The 20,904-nt window shown below is 46.4% G+C and overlaps 1 protein-coding gene across 2 annotated transcripts; it reads left to right on the top strand.

Annotated features, from left to right (window-relative positions):
* The first annotated feature begins 5,430 nt into the window (after window positions 1-5,430).
* LOC144947365 (F-box/LRR-repeat protein 14-like) lies at window positions 5,431-17,595 on the top strand. 2 transcript variants are annotated; one of them, XM_078876644.1, is made up of 2 exons: window positions 5,431-6,761; window positions 13,422-17,595. In XM_078876644.1, the coding sequence occupies exons 1-2, from the start codon at window positions 6,540-6,542 to the stop codon at window positions 14,394-14,396; spliced, it is 1,197 nt and encodes a 398-aa protein (XP_078732770.1). In that variant the 5' UTR covers window positions 5,431-6,539; the 3' UTR covers window positions 14,397-17,595. The 2 variants fall into 2 exon arrangements, with proteins under 2 accessions (XP_078732770.1, XP_078732771.1); XM_078876645.1 differs by lacking the exon at window positions 5,431-6,761 and adding an exon at window positions 10,719-11,404.
* Window positions 17,596-20,904: the final 3,309 nt, after the last annotated feature.

Raw genomic sequence — 20,904 nt, 5'->3', positions numbered from 1 at the left:
GAAGGAGCTGGGTGGATTGTTACATTGCAGGATCGTGAGCAGTGGATTGACTATAGCTTGTGATTAAATTGACGTTATAGATCCTGTGACATACCTTAATTTGTGAGATTGTCAACGGGCGTCAATAACTCACATCCTACACTAAAAAAATATCTGAAGATGAAAAGGAGAAATACTCTATAACCAACAATATGAATAAAATATAAATGCATATCATTGGACACCCGTGTCTGATAAACATTATATCTTTAAAACGCATTGAGATTTGCATTTTTTGTAGTTATTTTAAATGGTTTAAGGAAAATGTGTCTCTGGCAGGACACTTTGCTCGAAGGGGAAATGGCAAATGATCAAGTACTGTATGTCGAGTGACAGCCAAGCAGCGAGCAGAGAGGGCCTCCGAGGAGATGGAGCGAGTGAAATCCACTCGTGTGGATTGCTGCATTGGAGGCTTGCGAGATTCGGTGGCTGGGGGAAACCTTCACTCGGAAGTGGACTGAGCAAGACCGATGACGACTTTAATCAACAGACGTGAGTGAGGGGGTGAAACTACATTGTGAGTGGCGTGAGATGGCAGTGAGGGTGCAGTGTCTCCATTGGTACTGAAATGCATTTAAATCGTCAGGATTTCATGTCTGGTACGAGGATGACCAGAGCTGCAATGTGGTTTTCCAAAGTGAACTGCAGATGGTGTGTGCGCAGTACAGCATTCGCTGTCATAGTTTATATGGAATGCTGATGACAATAACATCTGGCAATCCAGCAGGACTTCATTGTAGAAGGCTGGCTCGACTTGTACGAGCCGCAGTGTTTAAACTCCAGTCCAGTGCAGTGTGCTTGCTTAAACAAATGCTGCTTGATATTGGTTGACAAAGCATTAAAAAAAGGCTGATGGACGAAACATTTATTCTGTTTGTGGAGGCAGACAGCAACGAGTCCTGCTTTATATTTTGCAGATGTAAGACGGCCCCTTCATTCCCCGAGGTGTTCTCGTTGTTTATCCGGGAAAGTCTTCCCGAGTCTCAATCCTCTTTGTCAGGAGGAACTTGCCAAACCCTTTGCAGAGGCGGGCAACGTTAACCACCCCCCCCACCCGTCATGCCAATTGAGTTATTTCGCAGGGCATGTTCCAGCGTTGGGATGCTGTTTAGCCAGTTTCAATTAATGTTTTTTTTAGTTCATAAGTTTATTTTCTCAAAAATGTTAAACATTGAAGGTGTGAATTGAATTCGACATTCTAAACATTCGGACAATTGCAAAAAATATTACATGAGACCACACTTTAAGTACAGATAAGAACAATACGTACTATGTTAGCTTTGTTCTAACAGTAAACATGTAAATCTGCACGTTCTACTCAAGCAGTGGAGCAGTAACATGATGTACTGTGTGTGTTGGCTACCCATTAGTTGCCTGGCACAGTTGAACGTTTCACTTCCCAGAAAGGCTTAATTGCTTAATCACTCTCTGAAAAGACAAAATATAAAGCAGTCCATAAAAAAGGTAAAATAATGGTAATGTCCAAACACATTCAATGTATTTATTAATGGTTACACTTTTGTCTCAAATAGGATCATGTGAATGCACTGCACTATATTTTACTGTGTCAGTGTGGGTCAGTGCTGGCCCTTCAACAAAGCAACTCGAAACGCTTTCTGGACCTATAACGGCAGAGAGGATGATGATAGGTAATGCATGTTGTTGTGGTGGTTTTTGTTTAAAGCTATGCGAGGAAAGCCGGAGAAGCCGGATGATTCTGAACATCGGGGGGAGGACAAACTCCGGAGGGAGAGAACGAACCCCCCAGAGAGAGACGTCCCGAGCCAGGGAATCGAACCGAGGTCCACTTTGCCGAGAGGCGCTGCGTCGACAGCTACATCGGGCACCTGGAGATCCTGCACACACATTTGCCACCGCATTCGCAAGGAATAGAAGTGCCGAACATAGCGGAACGCTTCGCTACATGACCGCAATGTGCACATGGGGCAAACGCGGCGATCTCAGACGCCAGTCACTTCCCGCACTATTACACAAATTGTAAATGTAAGCCTCCAACGACGAGGCTGGCTCTGGGAGGAGGGGCTGACGATTCTCTGTGTGGGGCTTTATAACAATCGCGATGGTTGCGGTTTAAAAAAGGGACGAGAAGAGGCGGAGACGGCCGCCGCCGTCGCAGCGGCTGGGAGATTTTTGAGTTTTTTTTGTAAGAAACTCCTCCACGCAGAGTCAGGAAATGGCGTCACCAACGGATCCACGAAGTTGTTTTTTAAAAACCGTGGCGGCGTTTGTGGTGCGGGAGGGGGAAGGGGGTGGGAAGGGAAGGGGGATGGGATGGGGGATGAGAAGGGAATGGGATGGGAAGGGGGATGGGAAGGGAAGGGGGTGGGAAGGGGGGTGGGATGGGAATGGGATGGGAAGGGGATGAGAAGGGAATGGGATGGGAAGGGGATGGGATGGGAAGGGGATGGGATGGGAAGGGGATGGGAAGGGAATGGGATGGGAAGGGGGATGGGATGGGAAGGGGATGGGATGGGAAGGGGATGGGAAGGGGGATGGGATGGGAAGGGGATGGGAAGGGGGGTGGGATGGGAATGGGATGGGAAGGGGATGAGAAGGGAATGGGATGGGAAGGGGATGGGAAGGGGATGGGAAGGGGGATGGGATGGGAAGGGGATGGGGATGAAAAGAGAATGGGAAGGGGATGGGAAGGGGGATGGGATGGGAAGGGGGTGGGAAGGGGGTGGGATGAGAAGGGGATGGGATGGGAAGAGAATGGGATGGGAAGGGGGTGGGAAGGGGATGGGATGAGAAGGGAAGGGGGTGGGATGGGAAGGGGATGGGATGGGGGTGGACAGAAAAGCAAAACGTGGCACCGGATTAGCAGAAACGTTGAACTGCAAAGAGGAGGTTGTTGTTGTTGTAGAGAAATAAAAGTAGCGGCAATGCCGCCGCCACCACCACCACTCTGAGCTCAAAAATAAAAGTCCCTTATCGTCATTACAATTAGCACCGCCTTTGTTAAATAGATGAATGTATGCACCCATTTGAAAGGCAATGGTTTTCGAGATTCTAGGGTTAAACAGATTCCAAGATTGTCTGGCAAGAGGGCACACACGGCGTGATTGAATCTACGTTGCTCTGAACATGCACTGCAGCTACGTATTGTTATGAATTGAAATATGCCCTAAAGTTTGTGACCCAAAGGCCACGTAACCGTAACAGTTCCGTACAAAGCGATGTATGTGCCCCCCCGCCTCAAACAATGGCATTAATAACGCCGAGTTTTACAAGGTTTGTAAAGTTTACGTGACGTCCCACGTCAACCTGCGTCCTGGCGTTACACACACACACAAATACTGGACGTGTTGTTGTGCACTGCGGCTTCAATGCAGCTGGTACGCAAATTCCATTCAACCACAAGTCGGAGAAAAGAGGTTCTATATCGGTACAAATGTAAACTGGGAATAGCAAAAGACGGCAATCCTGTGACTTACGATAGGATGATAATAATAATCTAAACGCGTGCCTAACGAAGACGACGCAGATCGTGCACGCAGGCTGCCGCTTCGCTGTCATCACGACGACAATTACCAACGAGTAGAATGTGAAAGGGTTTATTGGGGCGTTAGATCGCGTACACATGAATGTGTCGTCAAACCCGCCACCACCCGGCACAGCCAACTAGCACGGTTTGTCACGTAAACAGAACGTGGCAATTCGTTACTAGTGCAGCACTAGTGTGTAGTGTATAGTGTAGAGTAATGTACAATGTAGTGTATAGTGCAGTGTATAGTAGTGTATAGTTTAGTGTACTAGTACAGCACTAGTGTATAGTGTAGAGTAGTGTATAGTGTAGTGTATAGTGTAGAGTACAGTGTAGTGTATAGTGCAGTGTATAGTAGTGTATAGTTTAGTGTACTAGTACAGCACTAGTGTGTAGTGTATAGTAGTGTATAGTGTAGTGTACTAGTACAGCACTAGTGCGTAGTGTATAGTGTAGAGTAGTTTATAGTGTAGTGTATAGTAGTGTAGTGTACTAGTACAGCACTAGTGTGTAGTGTATAGTGTAGTGTATAGTAGTGTAGTGTACTAGTACAGCACTAGTGTAGAGTAGTGTATAGTGTAGTGTACTAGTACAGCACTAGTGTATAGTGTAGTGTACTAGTACAGCACTAGTGTGTAGTGTATAGTGTAGTGTATAGTGTAGTGTACTAGTACAGCACTAGTGTGTAGTGTATAGTGTAGTGTATAGTGTAGAGTAGTGTGTAGTGTACTAGTACAGCACTAGTGTATAGTGTAGAGTAGTGTACAGTGTAGTGTATAGTGTAGTGTACTAGTACAGCACTAGCGTGTAGTGTATAGTGTAGTGTACGAGTACAGCACTAGTTTGTATAGTGTAGTGTATAGTGTAGTGTATAGTGTAGTGTATAGTGTAGTGTATAGTGTAGTGTATAGTGTAGTGTACTAGGACAGCACACCGGTGTGTTGGAGAGCCAATCCACGTTTACAAAGTGGATTTACTCATCAACACACCGATGTCATGTACTCTTAACGAATTGCCACCTTCTGGTTGCGTCACAAACCTTACTTGGGTGGAGGGTTACGACACATTTATACTTACGCGATCTAACCCCACTTTTATTTTAGTGAACAATATTTGGTCGCGAGAGCTTACGCGTTGCAAAAAAACCCTAAAAAGCACACAAATTACTCTTCGGTAAAGAAAAAATAAAATAAATAATAGATCACAATTTGTTATTTCTACGTGACTTTACCGAAAGAACCACGAAAGCTTCTAATTAAGATAAAGAGCACAAATTGTTTGCTCTTAAAAACACTTCGTGAAAATCCATTCCAGGGCGTCCGTGCGACCGCGCGCGGCTCGCGCCTCCACCCGCCACGTGCGCCGCCACTCCACTCCGCCTCTTCCCTCGCGCCGACGCCGGGCGGGGCAGACGTCATCACAGCGCGCGCGCGCCCCCACACGCCGCGCTCGCGACCACCGCCGTGTGGGGGAGGGGCGGGCGAGGGTAAGGGGGAGGATAGGGGCGGGGCTGATTGGGGGAGGGGGGGTTGTAACTCGGCAGCGGCTGAAGTTTTACCCCCCCCCCACACACCCACACTCTGTGCCGCCCCCACCCCTCACCACCGGAAGCGACGTCATCCGTCATCCATCCGCGTGCTCCCACGATTTCCCGTCCCCGCCAAAAACCCCCCCACACGAGTGGGGAGAGGAAACCCACGTGGTCCGCGCGTTAGCCAATGGGGCGGCGAGAATGTGGCTGTGGGGGGAGGGGGGTTTCACTCGAGAGGGTTGGCGGGGGGGCTGTGACCAAGCTGGGAGATGTTGGGGGGGAGTGAGGGGCGGGGCAGCGGAGGATAAAAGGCGGGGCCCGTGGGGGGGCGTGGTCAGAGTGAAGTAGGGGCGGGGCTGCGGGGGGGAGGGGTTTCGTTTCCGCCTGCGCGAGACTCCGCGGTGTCTGGCCGCGCGGGGCGGTGCGCAGCGGCTTCAGAGGCGGCGTTTAAACAAACTTTTATTTTATAAATGTTTCACAGTCTTTATTGTTTTTTGCTTAAGTTGTTTTCTCGTTGATGTTCGCGGTGCGGAGCGGGTTTTTTTATTCAAATCGGCGTAAAAAAAATTGGAAGAAAATGTTTCGCCTCGCGATCGACCGACCCCCTCCTCCTCGCAAGCCATCAAGAAGAGAATAATTTAATTGATTTAACACAAGAACGTGGAACGGGGGTGGGGGGTTAAAGTAAGATTCGCGACCGGTGCGGTACTTATCGCGACAAGGCAATTAAGAAAGAAAGAGAGACAGAAGGAGAGAGAGAGGAGAGAGGGCACCCAAAGACGGTGAAGACGACGCGCGGCTCGTGACTGGGATCCAAGTCTTGTTGTTGCGTTCGGCAGCAGACGGCCGTCAAGAGTAGGAGCCGCACAACGCTACCAATCAGCAACAACACCACCACCTGCAACACCGCCACTACAACGTCTGCAGGAGAAGCTACGCGACTCGCAACTGTAACACGAGCAGCGACAGCAGCCATAGCGCTACCACCACCAGCCAGCAGCAGTAGCCACGGACATCGCCACCACCACCACTCGTAGCAGCAACGGATCACTACGCCAACATCGACACGAATACCAATAATAGTCACACTGATCGTAGCACAACCCCCAACACTATCGATCGCCACCAACAAAGATCATAGCGGCACCACCAACAACCACCACCAACAACCACCACTACTAACCAAGAGAATCGTCACCAACACCAAAAGCCACAAACGCCGCCGCCAGCAGCATCATCAGTAACACGACCACCCGCAGCGGTCTTCACCGGTGACCCTGTAACAGTCGGGGTAACAGTCGTGGTAACAGTAGTAGTGTGGAGGAGGGGTAACAGTAGAGGTAACAGTCGGGGTAACAGTAGTAGTGTGGAGGAGGAAGGGGGTGCAGAGAGGAGAGACCGAGTGGCGTAGAGGTGGGTGTGTGTGTGACACGACGACGAGGAGGAGGCGCTCCGCACCCGGCCATGGAGACGCACGTGTCGTGCCTCTTCCCCGAGATCCTGGCGCTCATCTTCAGCTACCTGGACGTGCGCGACAAGGGCCGCGCCGCCCAGACCTGCTCGGCCTGGCGCGACGCCGCCTACCACCGCTCCGTGTGGCGCGGCGTGGAGGCGAAGCTGCACCTGCGGCGCGCCAACCCGTCACTCTTCCCCTCGCTGCAGACACGCGGCATCGCACGAGTGCAGGTCTCGGACACCACCCACACACACCACCCCCAACACCACCCCAATGGTTCATCGCCGCTGTGGCCGTCTTCTCCCCCCCCCTCTTCCCGTCGTTCTCGATCTCTCTGACGCTGTAGCGCGTGTACACACTCACTCACGTGTACACACGTGCACACACACACTCACGTGCACACACACACTCACGTGTACACGCACTCACGCGTACACACACACACGCGTGTACGCACACACACGCGATGGGAAGAGGGGTGGGAGAGATGGGCCCCTTCTGTGTGGAGCAGCACCGCTCGCTTGTGTACCTGCTGCCCGCGCGCGTGTACAACGTGGATAGTTTGGTGATGTGTGTGTGTGTGACTGTTAGTAGTTGCCTGTGTGTCTTCTGTGTCTGGTGTGGCGAGTGTGGTTGCTTTGTGTGGCGATGGTGTGTGCGGTTATTTGTACACGTGGTGTGTTATTTTTGTGTTCGCCTATGGTGTGGTGTGTTATGTGGTTTAGTGTCTTGTGAGGGTGTGCGAGTACATCTGTGAGTGCGGTATGGCATCGTCTACTATGGTAATGTGTGCATGTACAGTACATACAGGCGTACTGTACACGCGTACTGTACACACATGCAGCTTCAATTTGTGTTGCGAGTTTACACTCGCGCACTGTACACTACTGTACTCGACTGTACCGGCACTTGCTCTGTGAACTATGCATGCAACCATGTACTTTACACTGTACACGCGTACTGTGAACTAAACACAACCTCGTCCATGTCTACACATTGACACGTGTCACATAATTGAGTCGCGAGCACACGCTTGCTACACACACATCATTCGCTTTTCCTGCACACAAACTCTACGTATACACTTGCATATGCACACATGTTCCTGCGCTGCATACTTGGTCAACCGGACTTCTACAATCACGTCTGTATACTCGCAATACTATTCGTGTTTAGAATTTTCGTTCTATACGCGAGATTTTGTGAAGCGTGTGGCGTCTTAACTAGTTTCTTACACTGTGTGCATTGCGCAGAGGTGCTGGGTATTAATTCAACTTCATCCATGCAGGCACCTTGCATATGCTGTGCTTTTTTCCCCCATTATTCAGTTTTCCCGAAAGTACTCAAACCTCTATCGCCGTCCGCCCTCGACAATTAAGTGGTACAGAGTAATTCCATCGGGTTCTGTCGAGGTCCCAACAAATGTCCTTCTTGCTCGACAAACTTATTATACGGTACCAGACTTTCGGTTTTGTTCATTTTATCTTTTAGCCCAACTCTTTTTTTTGTAGCTTTTGATGTTAAATGTGGCATCGTTTTCAAGAGTTTCCACTCTTGTAGTTTTATAAAGATTCGTGGTCGGGGCAATTTAATGCGTCCCTAATATTGATGCATTTATTTTCTCCAGCACTATCTTTGGAGAATATCTTTTACAAAATGTTGCTTGCTCTGAGCCTTGATGAGAAGTTTGACCCCCTCTGATTTTAGTATTCTGTTACGTTTTTCAATCGGCGCATAGGTGCTCTGCGTTATATACAGTAAATAGTTGTATTATTGCCTTTAAATGTAACGCCTTGATTCGCGGGATCTTGGATAAATGCATAATTTCCAGTTTATTTTCGCATTCTCATATAGCCTGGCATAATGGTGTTTGATTTCCGTATTTTTCTAGGATCTTTATTGTCATTTGTAGAAAACCTTTTTTTTCTAAATCCCAATTGCCTTGCCTCCGTTGTACATTTATTTAGTTCTCTGGTCTTGGTGAACAGTTTCCGGTAGGTGTACTAAGAGACTAATGGGCTTCTAGTTATTAGTCGGTTTTGTCTCCACGCGTGAGAAAAACATCACGACGCAATTAAATTGTGTAAACATTCAGTAAATGGGTCTCCTTTAATCCATCCACTACGCATTACGGTACTGTATAGTGCCATGTTGCTTGGTTAGGGTTACTATTTGGGGATGTTTCGGTCTTTTACTTGTAGTGTGCCTGAAAGCGATGAAGGTTTGCAATCAATGCATATGCCTGGTTTGGAATGTAGATCGGAAACGTGGTTTCTGACACGTACAATGGGAGAGGCAGTAGATTATGCATGCTGGGAATTGGTGCTGCAATGGTTTTGTCCATCGGAAGGACTTTGATGAATATTATTCTATGTACATCTCATTTTAGGACTCTATTAATCGGCAGCCATGATAATATGGCGAGGCCCAGACATCCGGCCTCGCATGTTGATGCGGTGACTGTCCTCAATCCTTGCCCAAATTAGACTTTGCTATGGGTATTTACTGGTATAGGACGATTATACTTTAAGTGTTAGTCTTATAGTTTTTTTTCTAAGGGACATTCTCCATTTGTCGTGTTATATTTAGTGTGGAGCCGTGACGCAGTGTTTAATGCACTGTGCTTTGAACCCAGCGAACCGAGTTCAATTCTTGGCCACGGCACAATCAGCTGCCATTGACGTCTAACCGGATCCAGACTTCACAAAGCCACACCAGTGGTGTGAAGTATGATGACAGAATGGGGAGGCCTTCATCCAGCAGTAGATTTAATAAAGGGGCTGTTTTCAATGTGTATTCATTGTAATCGTGGAATGTTAGTGTATCGTTAAAAGTTATTCTGATTTAATGATTAGTAACGTTCGAATTGGTTTATTGTCAGTAATTGAACTACAGTCTGTTTTAGTATGGGGCTATTCTTACATGGGTTGTGCTGCAGATAGTCTCAGCCTTGTGGGGTAATTGTTGCATTTTTATGTAAACTATATTCAATTGTCTTATTAAACCAATTGATAGACTACTTTTATATTCACTAGTTACAGCTCTGCTGGGAAATACGCCGAGGTAAGATGACAAAGACATGAATTAAATAATACTGTACATGCAAATTTAAGACGTCAAATTTGCACCCGAAATTATTGGTCGTGGGTAGGGTGCATGGTTGCTAGACTGGATTAGACCGGGTGACGGAATGACGGCCCAAGGAGAGGGAACATGTCCAGCATTGGCTACGGAGGAGTGGCAAGATTGGGCTCCTGTGCGGGGGGGGGAAGTTAGATTTATAGAATAGCAAGACTGAGGGATTGCTTTTGATTATGGGGAGACCTTCAGCCAGAGGTGGCTGCATCGTGCCTGTTGTAAGTGTAAATTTGCTGCATTTGAAGTCACAACTCCCCTCGTCTTCTGTACACATTTTGTTCACTACATCTTAACATGTATATGTACGCATACGCACATTCATGTATATCCTCGCATGGAATATAAAACTCGCATGTACGACCCGCATACTGCATATAAATGTGAAAGTTCGTGATTTTTCTGTACAAATGAACATTGAAGTGTGACCCCTTTCTCCCATTTTACACTATTTGCCAGCGGTGAAAATTCCTCATTCTTATGACAGGGACGAGTTTTTGCCGAGTTCTCCATAAAGTGGTACTTGGTTTTATTGACCCCGAATGAATCTCATGTGGAATCTACCCCCAACAAGGATTTGCACCTGCAAGCTTAACACCTGGTGACCTGCTCAAACTGCCACCGAGCCAAGGCCCCCTTTGCCAAATATGTTAACAATAATATACCATACACGACAGCAACAGCCATTCGCCACCAAGTGGCGGTGACGTCACCATGGCATTTGTGCCAGGCTATGTGCACTTTACGGCCACGAAGTGTCAAACGCCCACTGGCAGGAGGTCACGGGACAAACCCAGGTGCCATGGGTTGACTGACGGATGAGTGGCCGATGCCACCACCTGTGCCCCCTACTGTGCCAAATGTCTGTTTTAGCCGCATGGCTCTTCACTCGTTCTGAAGTGTAGCTCCTCTGCCCTTGTAGGACGACAGCCTCCACATGAACAAACACATACTGTATACACTCATACATGTTGTATACGTCCATGCTGCATCCACTTAAGTACACTAACATATTCTCCACACACATACTCTCACACTAAGTAATTGATTGCACTCGGGATGAGTTTCGGATTGAATTTGTTGTATTCAATTTAATATTTAGATTTGTATGTTCAATTTGAATGATCTTTATAATTTAACCATAATACATTGCATACGAATTTACTTTCGTGTATCCATTTACTGTTCACTAATATAGGTTCACGATGTATATACGGGACATAAACTGACATGCACATACTGTATAATTGCACGTGCACTATTCGAATGCATATTGTGTATATGTACATAGTACATGGACTCCCACGTGCACCATCAAGTATACATCTGCCTGTGTTTCCATGTAACGTGTACATACAACGCGACTGCACTCCTGCATGCACACGTAAACACTGGAGGAGGACATGGAAGTCCTCGCGTTTCCCTTCACACAAGAAAGGTTACTGGGGGTTCCCGTACAAGGGAAAGGTCAGAGAGAGCACTCAGGTTACATTCCACAAAGGAATGGTGCAGAGGTCCTAGGTTCAGGGCACGAATGGTGTAGGTGGCCCCAGACTGCCCTCCTCAAGAGACGGGTCCAGTGCGTTGTCGAGGTCCCCAGTTTTCCCTTCACAAAGTAAATGTTCGGAGTGGGTGGAGGGGAGCCAGAGTTTACTTTCACATGGGAATGCATGGTGGTGCCAGGCGGTCATTGCGTTCCTCTCCAGATGGCGAGGTCGAAGGTTCGAATCCCAACATGGTATTTATTATTTTATTCTGTATCATTGTCTTTTTGCTACTGTACTTACTGCACCGTATGGTGATTTCTGTTTTTCCTTCTGTGAAGTAGACCTTTTTACATGTTTTATTCATTTGTAAGATTTTGTTCCAGCGTTGGCATCTAAATGTTGCCCAATTTGACCATTACGCATACTGAACATTCATCATTTGTGATGTTCCCGCTGTTGTTACAGCTTTGATCTGGTAACTTTCGCCATGCAACAATGGTTATCTTGCACGAAACCATTTTTAACTCCATGTTCATCATGAGCACGGCCCTGTAACATGAAAATGTACAATAGTTTAATGTTTTGGACAATTGTGCTTATAATCTTGCTGAAAGGTTCCTGACCGCCTTCAGAAATATTAGCCTGCTGTACATTTTTTTTAGAAGGTCGTGCTAACCCACACACGTGAGTTTTATTTTGCACCACTAACAATGCAATCTTTTATTTTCATCCAGGTTTCGTAAAAAAATAAACGTTTTCACCTGATATAAAAGGCATAAATTACTATTTTAGATCGAATAAAAAAAATACTTGTAACGAGGTGGGATGCTGATGGGACATTGTCTCCATCGAGAGTCCGAGGGAAATGCATGATGTAAGGGTGAAACATTTATGTAAAAATTGGAAAGTTGGCCATTTTGTGCTCTTACAAATTGGTTAATCACCTACAGGAAGTGGCCGGGTGGCTATGGGAGCTAATGGTTGTACTGGAGCAGCACATGGGTTCGACTAGGCAGCGACCCGTGATTAAGCCACATTCTTGAGTACAGTGAGTTGATGGTTTCAACCCGGTCATCACCGACTGCACAAAGTACATTGTTATAGTTTTGTCTGTTCGGGTTGCACTGGGTGTTTGTGAAAGCATGCTGCCCGGCATTTCGCTACACGTGCGGAGAGCTTCATTGTCAAAAGCCATCTCATCACGACTGCCAAAACCGATGCAGTAGTGTCACACAGATTGGTCTTGTGCATAAATGGCCTACCCCCAGCTTGGAGACTTTTAAGTATAAATAATATATAATGTATTGTATATTGGACGATTGCCATGTGGGAATGAAGGGGGTGCATTCCAGTGTTGGGTAAGAGGCCCACTTTGAGCGACTCCAGAAGTAGTGTGGTGGTTGGTGCCACCTTCCGGGGTCCATTCTCCAATGCGAGGTTTTGCTGCTGGAGGATTCTATAAGGACGGCGTTTCCTCATTCCATGGAGCTCTTGACAGAGCAGTTGTCGATGTGATTAGTAATAACAAACAACAATGCGGCGTTTCTGCATACAAAATAGACTTCCTGGCACATGAACGTCAGTGACACAGCACATCTGTATTTCACAAACGTGTGTATTGAATAAAGGATTGTATTGATCGTTAGCACTCTTTTTATCCTTGAGTAATATTGCTCGAGTATTACATCTGCCATCAAGTGGATGTTAAAGATGCGTTGATGACCTTCAACATGCCCTCCGGGTTCCTTTTGTTAAGGTTTACATTTTAAATTCCCTACAATACAAAGACTTGCTGACTGGTAAGCCAGTGGGAGATCTACTATAACACCATCTATTTAATTCCAATCTTTAAAATTCGGCAGTGACTGAAGCTCTGCCTGTCTTTACTTGGTCTGTAATGAATGATACACCGATTCCGACTGATAATGCTCACAATGCATGCATTTTATTTTGCATGTGCGAATCCAGTTAAGATTTGTAAATGAGAGAAACTGCATGTAATAAAAATGAAATGGTGTTAACGTGACGCTTTTTTGTAAATAAAATTGTGACTACAGCCTATAGCAGTGTTAGACCAACTTGTTTTAATGCATGGTCACCCATGCATGCACTAGCCAGGCTCAAACCTGCTTGTTTTCCAGGATCTGACTATTTGGGCACATTCTAGGTAATTTAATCATCGGTTATGAACTGTGCAACACATCTTTTTAAATGTCCATTTCTTTCCACCTGAGACTGAACCTTTGTTTTGTTCGCTGTGCACTGCAGGTGCTGAGCCTTCGCCGCAGCCTGAGCTACGTGGTGCAGGGCCTCCCGCGGCTTGAGAGCCTCAACTTGAGCGGCTGCTACAACCTGACGGACGCTGGGCTGGGCCACGCCTTCATGCACGACACCCCCTCGCTCAGTGTGCTCAACCTCAGCCTTTGCAAGCAGGTGACCGACAGCAGCTTGGAGCGCATCGCGCAGCACCTCAAAGGCTTGCAGGTGCTGGACTTGGCGGGCTGCAGCAACGTCACCAACGGTGGCCTCTTCCTGGTCGCGTGGGGGTTGCGCGGCCTCAAGAGCCTCAACCTGCGCAGTTGCCGCCACGTGTCGGACGCGGGCATCGCGCACCTGGCCGGCCTGACGGAGGCCGAGGGCTGCACCGGCCTGGAGCACCTGACGCTACAGGACTGCCAGAAGCTGAGCGACGCGGCGCTCAAGTGTGTGGCGCGTGGCCTGACCAACCTCAAGACATTGAACCTGAGCTTCTGCGGCGGCATCTCCGATGCGGGCATGGTGCACCTGTCGCACATGGCGAGCCTCCGGACGCTGAACCTGCGCTCGTGCGACAATATCAGCGATGCGGGCATCATGCATCTGTCGACGGGCACGCTGCGGCTCGGCGGTCTCGACTTGTCGTTTTGCGACAAAGTGGCCGACCAGAGTCTGGCGAACGTGGCGCAGGGCCTGTACCACCTCAAGTCTCTGTCGCTTTGCTCTTGCCACATCAGCGACGACGGGCTGGACAGGATGGTGCGGCAGATGAGCAGCCTGCGCACGCTCAACATCGGGCAGTGCACGCGCATCACCGACAAGGGCCTGGAGCTCATCGCGGACCACCTGACGCAGCTCACGGGCATCGACCTATACGGATGCACCCGCATCACCAAGCGAGGGCTGGAGAGGATCACGCAGCTGCCCTGCCTCAAGGTGCTCAACCTGGGACTCTGGCAGATGACGGAGAGTGACCGAGTGAGATGAGACACGGCCGAGTGCCCCCTTCCGTCAACACGTTCGGTCGGCAATGCGTTTTTAAAGAGACGGTGGCGAGGACTATTTGTGGACGTGATGACTAAGGGTGGTGGTTGTGGTCGCGATGGCGATGTGGTGATCGCTAATGATGGTGGCTGCGATGTGGAGTTTTTAAGACATCGGAACTGAATAAAGTCTTTCTAAAATGAGAACCGCTGTCATGACCCTGAGCATGTGATGAACAGTGGAAAGCGCTGGTACTGAAAGTGAGGAGTGAAGATACAGTTGAATGTCTGGCTTTAAAATGAAATGACTGAAATCACTTAAGATGGTTGGGCATACGACAGGATTGAAAAGGAGGTCCTTTTTCAAGCATATTTGTTTGAACATACGCTTTGAATGCAGCTATTTTTATTAAAGTTTTTTTGTATAACTGACTTGTATGTTATATACAATACAATGAAATGTAACATGTAAACACTGCAAACAGTATTTTGATGGCACAATTGTAGTTTTAACCCCTTTTTTCTTTAATTTTCTTTTTTGCTGTTGAGCATGGCATTGCTTTTGGATTTTTCAGGTGAGGTGATGAGAGTGAAAAAGTGGGGGGGAAAAATACCAATTTTAGTGTCCTGTGAGTGAGCATCAGAGTTATATATCTGTTAACATGGGCATAGCCACAAGATGAAACATTCTGTTGGAGTTAGCAGGCAGGAGCTCGTGCTCGTTTTGGCTTGGATCATTTTACTCTTAACAACAAAGCACCAACTGCTGCTTTTATTTTTATTCAATATGTGAAACCACTTTCGCATTGCAGCGTTTCATTTAACTAACGAGATGAAAAACTTAGACCTGCCCATGGCTCAGATGTCTGCCAATCAAGATAATTCTGCTTTTCTTTTCATATTACAATACTAGTGATGGATGGGGGTTGTCATGGAGAGTTGGAAAAATGGTTGCTTGCAAGATCTGAATCTCAAACCACTGCTCCCACTCGGGTGGGGCCAACTCTTTAAGAAGTGGTGCTTGGGGAAATTGACTTACAGCAGCTTTTGCAGTGAACCCACTGTTTAAATTATTTCTTGCACCTGACATACAGCAGACCTACGTTGGTGTTGGGCGGTTAAACACTGCATTCATATTTGGCCCTAGATTTTTACAACTTTATCACCTTCCTTAAAAGCCTTGACTTGGAGCTATGGGAACAAGGATTTTTAAAACTGGTTTCAGGCGATGGTGTTATTTTGTGAGACTGGTGTGGTTCTACCAAGGGCATTGTGGGCTATAATGTAACGGATCCGTGAGTTTTTGTTGATACAATTTAAGACAAACGGCACATCATATGGATACATAGTTGCATATTATTTTCTAGATATGTGTCTAACACATTTTTGGACCAATTTTTTTTTCTTTACGAAAGATTTTGCGGCAGTTTTAGAATTGGGATTTACAAAAAAAAATCTTAGAAGACATGACGGGTCACACTGAACATAGGGATTAAAAAAAATTGTGTTTTTTCATGCTATAGCCTGAAATGCAATCTCCTGAAACTGAGGTTTCGAAACAAAGTTGTGCCGTTTTCCCATAGCTCGTTTAAATATTGGGTCGACTTGCTCCGCTGTGGCCTCATGGTATCATACTGAGATATGCACTCATTCGGTGCATAGCTGCACTTAATGTAAAATGTCACTCCCAGCAACTGGCATAAACTGCTTTTGTTTGGAGCACATGCCAGAGCTGGGGAAATACATTTGGAAATGAGTAATTTTGAGTTTTTCTTACTGTTCTCTTTACTGCCATTCTTGGGGGGGGGGGGGGGGGAAACAATGTCAGAGGTCTTTTGCATGAGAGACTTAAGATATCTGTTTAAAAAAAAAAACACCTTTTTGAATTTTGAAATTTTTGACGTTACAGATGGGTGAGACGTGCTTTTAAGGTTCTGGGGTGCTCCCATAGCATGCTTGTTGTTGTGTTTTGGATTTGTACGAGTCTGTTTCATTTCACTTAAAAGGCCAGGAATGTTAAAAAAAGAGAACAGTTTGTTTAAATGTTTACATTTTTATCTGAATCTGCGCCCAACTGTCTTAAGTGTGTTCTATAGCAATAATATTGGCTGGACCCACTTGGAAGCCAGTGGCTGGCTTTTTAATTTGACGTCAGCGGAAGTGTGCGAATCAACACTGGCGATGACTAATGCTGACGGTGAATCAACATTTGACGGTGACTTTTAATGACACGATGTGGGGGGGGGGGCATCGCTTGACTTGCGTTATTTCTTTTTAATCCTTAATTTTGGATGAGGACATTGCAAAGTGAGGAACCATCACGGACTGTAAATTGTCAAAACTAACTATATTTTTAAAAAAGAATGTTTAAGAAGTTTGCAGTCCTCGAACTATGTTTTAAGTGCGCGGGTTGTAACGTGTAACCCAGGACAATTATAAATCACTCTTGTTCAAGATTCATTTTAGAAGTTATCAGTTTTGTGAAAAACCCGCTGTTTCGAAACAAGCGGACTTTGTTCTCGTTGAGGACGTGGAACTGGCTGAAGGCATGCTGGGACATTCCTTGTGTGGAAAATAATACTCATTGTTAGAGACTGCAGACAAACTGAACATTTGAATGTTCATCTACCTCACTTGGAGCTTGGCTAAGATGGCCCGGGGAGTGAATGCAGTGCACAGACAAATACTTAGTTTTTAAAATGGAAAATGAATTACTTTTTAAACTAAAAAAAGGTACTGTACACAACTCCAACCCTTGCTACCTACATATTGCTTAACTGGAACAGTTGTACCTGTTGATTTTGAAACTAACATAGCTTATATATTTTAATAAATAAAATTGCTTTGGGGGGAAAAATAAACCTGCCCTAAGTGATTGAATACAGCGTAGTACAGTACAGTTGTCATCACTTTAGTAGTCTGCACTCTAATCGTAAAGATGTACAAGCTTAACAATGTAACTGCAGAAATCGATACAAAATTGTGTTAAAAAAAGAAAGATTTTTTTTGGAGGCACACAATGATATTAAGATTAATGGAATCTTTCCAGGAAACATTTTTTTAAGAATGAACTGGGGGAGGGATGAACTGGCTAAAAACATTGTTTTTATGAACTGTACAATTTCAGCTCTACTATGTAGACGTGTGATGAAACGTGTACTGTATTTGAAAAGCACACCCGCTGTATTTATGCTGAGAGATTAAAAAAATTATTAAAAATATAATCTGAAAGAAAGAGGATCGTGCCGCTGTGTTTTTTAGTATGTGCAGTGCTGCGCTCTTTAAACACAACGTTGGCTCTGGGCATGGTTTAAGAGTTGGCATTCCATGTAATGAAAACTGAATGAAACAATTCCCTAGTTGTTTACAGTAACATTTTTCCAAGTTGTGGATTCATTTTTTTACGAAAGCTTTCAGCCGTAAACTGTTTTTTGGGATCGTGCAAGAGGAGTTTGGCGCATCTGGGGGGGGGGGGCTCACTGACGGCCATCTCGTTTCCTCCACGTGCAGTGGCAGAAAAATTGTTTCCTCCAACGAAGAGCGGGTGCATCCAAAGAAGGGGGAGATTGTTAAGCTATCTGCTTTCACTTTTCCTGCTTTCAAGCAGATGGTGGTCAATATGCAATCTTGTCAAGAGCAGAGCTGTCTGTTGCTTCCCTGACCAAATGAATTATCCCTCTATGTACACCCCTTAAGTTGTCTGCAACCAGTGGAGGCTAGCCCTATACAGATATTGCAAATCGGGCCTTTTCAATGTTGCTGATTAAAGGCGAATTAAGTTAACCCATGGGTACATTTCCCTTGAACAAATGTTGCATATTATCAGCATAGGATTCGTAATTATTGGTGTTCAATGTGTTGATAGATTATCTTTTTTTTAAACGGTGCAGCAATAATACAATTTTGAGTGATTTGTGGCTCTACAAATATGCGAGAAGTCGGCCAGGGCTGTTCACTTTTCACTTCAGAATTGCATCCTCATTCACATGTTCTATCTACAGCTGAGTGATGTGAAACAAGGCTGGGGGGAGGGAGAGAGGACCGGTGTTGAGTGCACGCGTCTGCAGTAACAATGTACAACAATAAACGTGTGCTTCGATTTCTCATACCTTGGTTTTATTTGACACCGTTTGTTTTCAAAACCAGTGTTGTAGGACGGTGCCATTCTCTGCGCTGGTCATACTTGAGTTCTATATAAAGATGTGATGCACTCGTCCAATCCCTTTTGGAAATTACTCTTCACGATACCAACGTGCTGTGTGTTAACGCTCTGTCTCAAACAGCATTTAGGACTCCGATGGCTCCTAATCAAACGTGTGATGCCGTTGTGCTGGAGGCCATTGTCAAGGTCCATAGAGAAGGCAACCGATGATGTTGGGGTGGTTGAGTTGAAACCTGCACATCTTTCGTTGCGAAACACTCGTGTTGTGGCACAATGTTGCTATTCTACGCGGGGCGTTTGCCGTGTTTCAACGTATGATTGAGGAATTCCACCTGGATGATTGTGTGTGAACAATGCCTGCGATTGTTCATAGAACTTGAGGAAGACTTGGGAATTGGCGAAAAGGGGCTTCCGCTGAGCCCATCCCTTAATGCGCCGCTGCCAGTCACAATCCCGGCTTTGGCGAACGCTCGACTTTTCCTTTTCTGTCTGCCCGGTGTGGCGACGTAAGTCAACAACAGTCTTGAGGCTTACGGATTTGCCACCGCTGCTAAAAGTTAAATTCGGGGTGGTGCGTGGTGAGCAAGCTTTGGGTGGTGCCACAGAAGAAGTGGTGTGCGATGGGAAAGTTTTTTTTATTTTTTTTAACAAGGGAGGATTGGTTGGTGGGTGGAATTTTCTTCGCGAGGCAGAAGAGGAGAGAGGAGAGTGTTTCATTACAGTTAACAGCGCCCATGGAGTTAAACGCGACCAGCACAGCAGCATCGGGAAGGGTACAGCGGCACACGCCAGCAATCCCCCACCTTTGTTTCACTTAATTAAAAACAACACACGGTTCATATATATACAGACAGTCAACAAAGCAACAACATTGCGGTCCACGTGCGTGTGGCTACAAAATGTGTGTTGCTGGTTATGGTAAAATAGTGCTTGAAATATACTTTGATCAATATTGGTTTTTGTGTGTTCGGCCACGTAGTAGTTTATTGCTGTTAACCATGCACCACCCAGCAAGATGATAGCCCTTAACCAAGATATAAGACGATTCTGTCGGGTGGCAGCGGCTCAAGGATATTGACGTGAACCAAACTAGAAACATATATGGATCGGTCGCATTGGCGACGGCAACCGACGTTTGGGTGCAGTTTCCTTTTTGATGTATTTTTTTGCGAGTGAAGAATGGGTGGAAGAATGTTGACCCTTGAAGTCACTCGTGGCACTCCAGGCTGAGCAGGAGTTGCACGACTTGAATGAGACGCTTTGGATTGACGCGTTCTCCGTTGTATGTTACATTGTGTGTGCGTGGTTGGATCATTTCAAAGTGAGACCTCATGGAGGTTTTCATTGGCTTTTTAGAAGAATTGGTTCTGGGACATTATCAGCCATGGTCAATCCTCTGCTGGACAAAGTCGTCACCAAGCCGGCACCAAAATATCTGGGGCGGGGCGGGGGGGGAGTACAAATGAATGTCAAAACTCTTAAGTTTGCCTTGAACGATACCAGCCCACGAAGGACCGCTTTCACTAATATCAAAGGGCTTTTAACATCCACTTCACAGTAGATGGCACGATTTGGTAATTACCCACCAACATTTTCTGCCTTCAAATAAATACCCACTCGGAGTGAATCCCAATTCTTTGCACTGCCTGGTTAACACCCCCCTCCCCCCCATGTATATAGCAGGAGAATACACCCCGGGTTGGAGCTAAGTTAGGAGGGAAGATGTAAAAGATTCCCCACTTATCCACCACCAGGCCGGGAAGCGCTCCCAGAAAGCTTTATTTAGCCACCGCCGGCAGAGCCGTGCCGGGTGTGGTTACAGACACCTCCCACAAGTGATAAAAGGTTCTTTACAAATACGTTTCCTCTGCTCTCCACTTTTGGTGCTTTATGACTGTTCTCTATGCACAGATGTCCTTTTGCTGCTTGTCACCGAAACATGTGAATCGGGGTGGGGTGGGCAGGCAGGCAATGTTCTGGTTCGCAAGCCAAGAGCTCGGCTCAGACCAAACACATTTCACATGATTCTGCCTGGCATGCAGTACTTGAGTTGCACCAACATATTTACATTTCCAATACAACAGATTTTTGTTGTTTTCAATTACCTTAGTTGAGCAGAGTGTGATCACCATAAACCACGGTTGTTTTTCACGTACGGAGACAATTTCACAAAATAGTTGCTCCCCCCCCCCTCCCTATCGTGGTACCCAAATGTGTTCCTGTGGCCCACGGACTGTGGTGGATCGGCAAAGCCGTAGACCACTCCGGGGCACGTCGCCCTCAAGTCCAAAGTTTGGGCCTGCCTTGACATCGAGTGCGCTGATAGTTTATATCTCGCTCGAACGTTATC

The sequence above is a fragment of the Lampetra fluviatilis genome, chromosome 44, assembly GCF_964198595.1.
Source record: "Lampetra fluviatilis chromosome 44, kcLamFluv1.1, whole genome shotgun sequence".
NCBI lineage: Eukaryota > Metazoa > Chordata > Hyperoartia > Petromyzontiformes > Petromyzontidae > Lampetra > Lampetra fluviatilis.
Note: the sequence above shows the minus strand (reverse complement) of the source record. Positions and strands in the feature narration are given on the sequence as shown.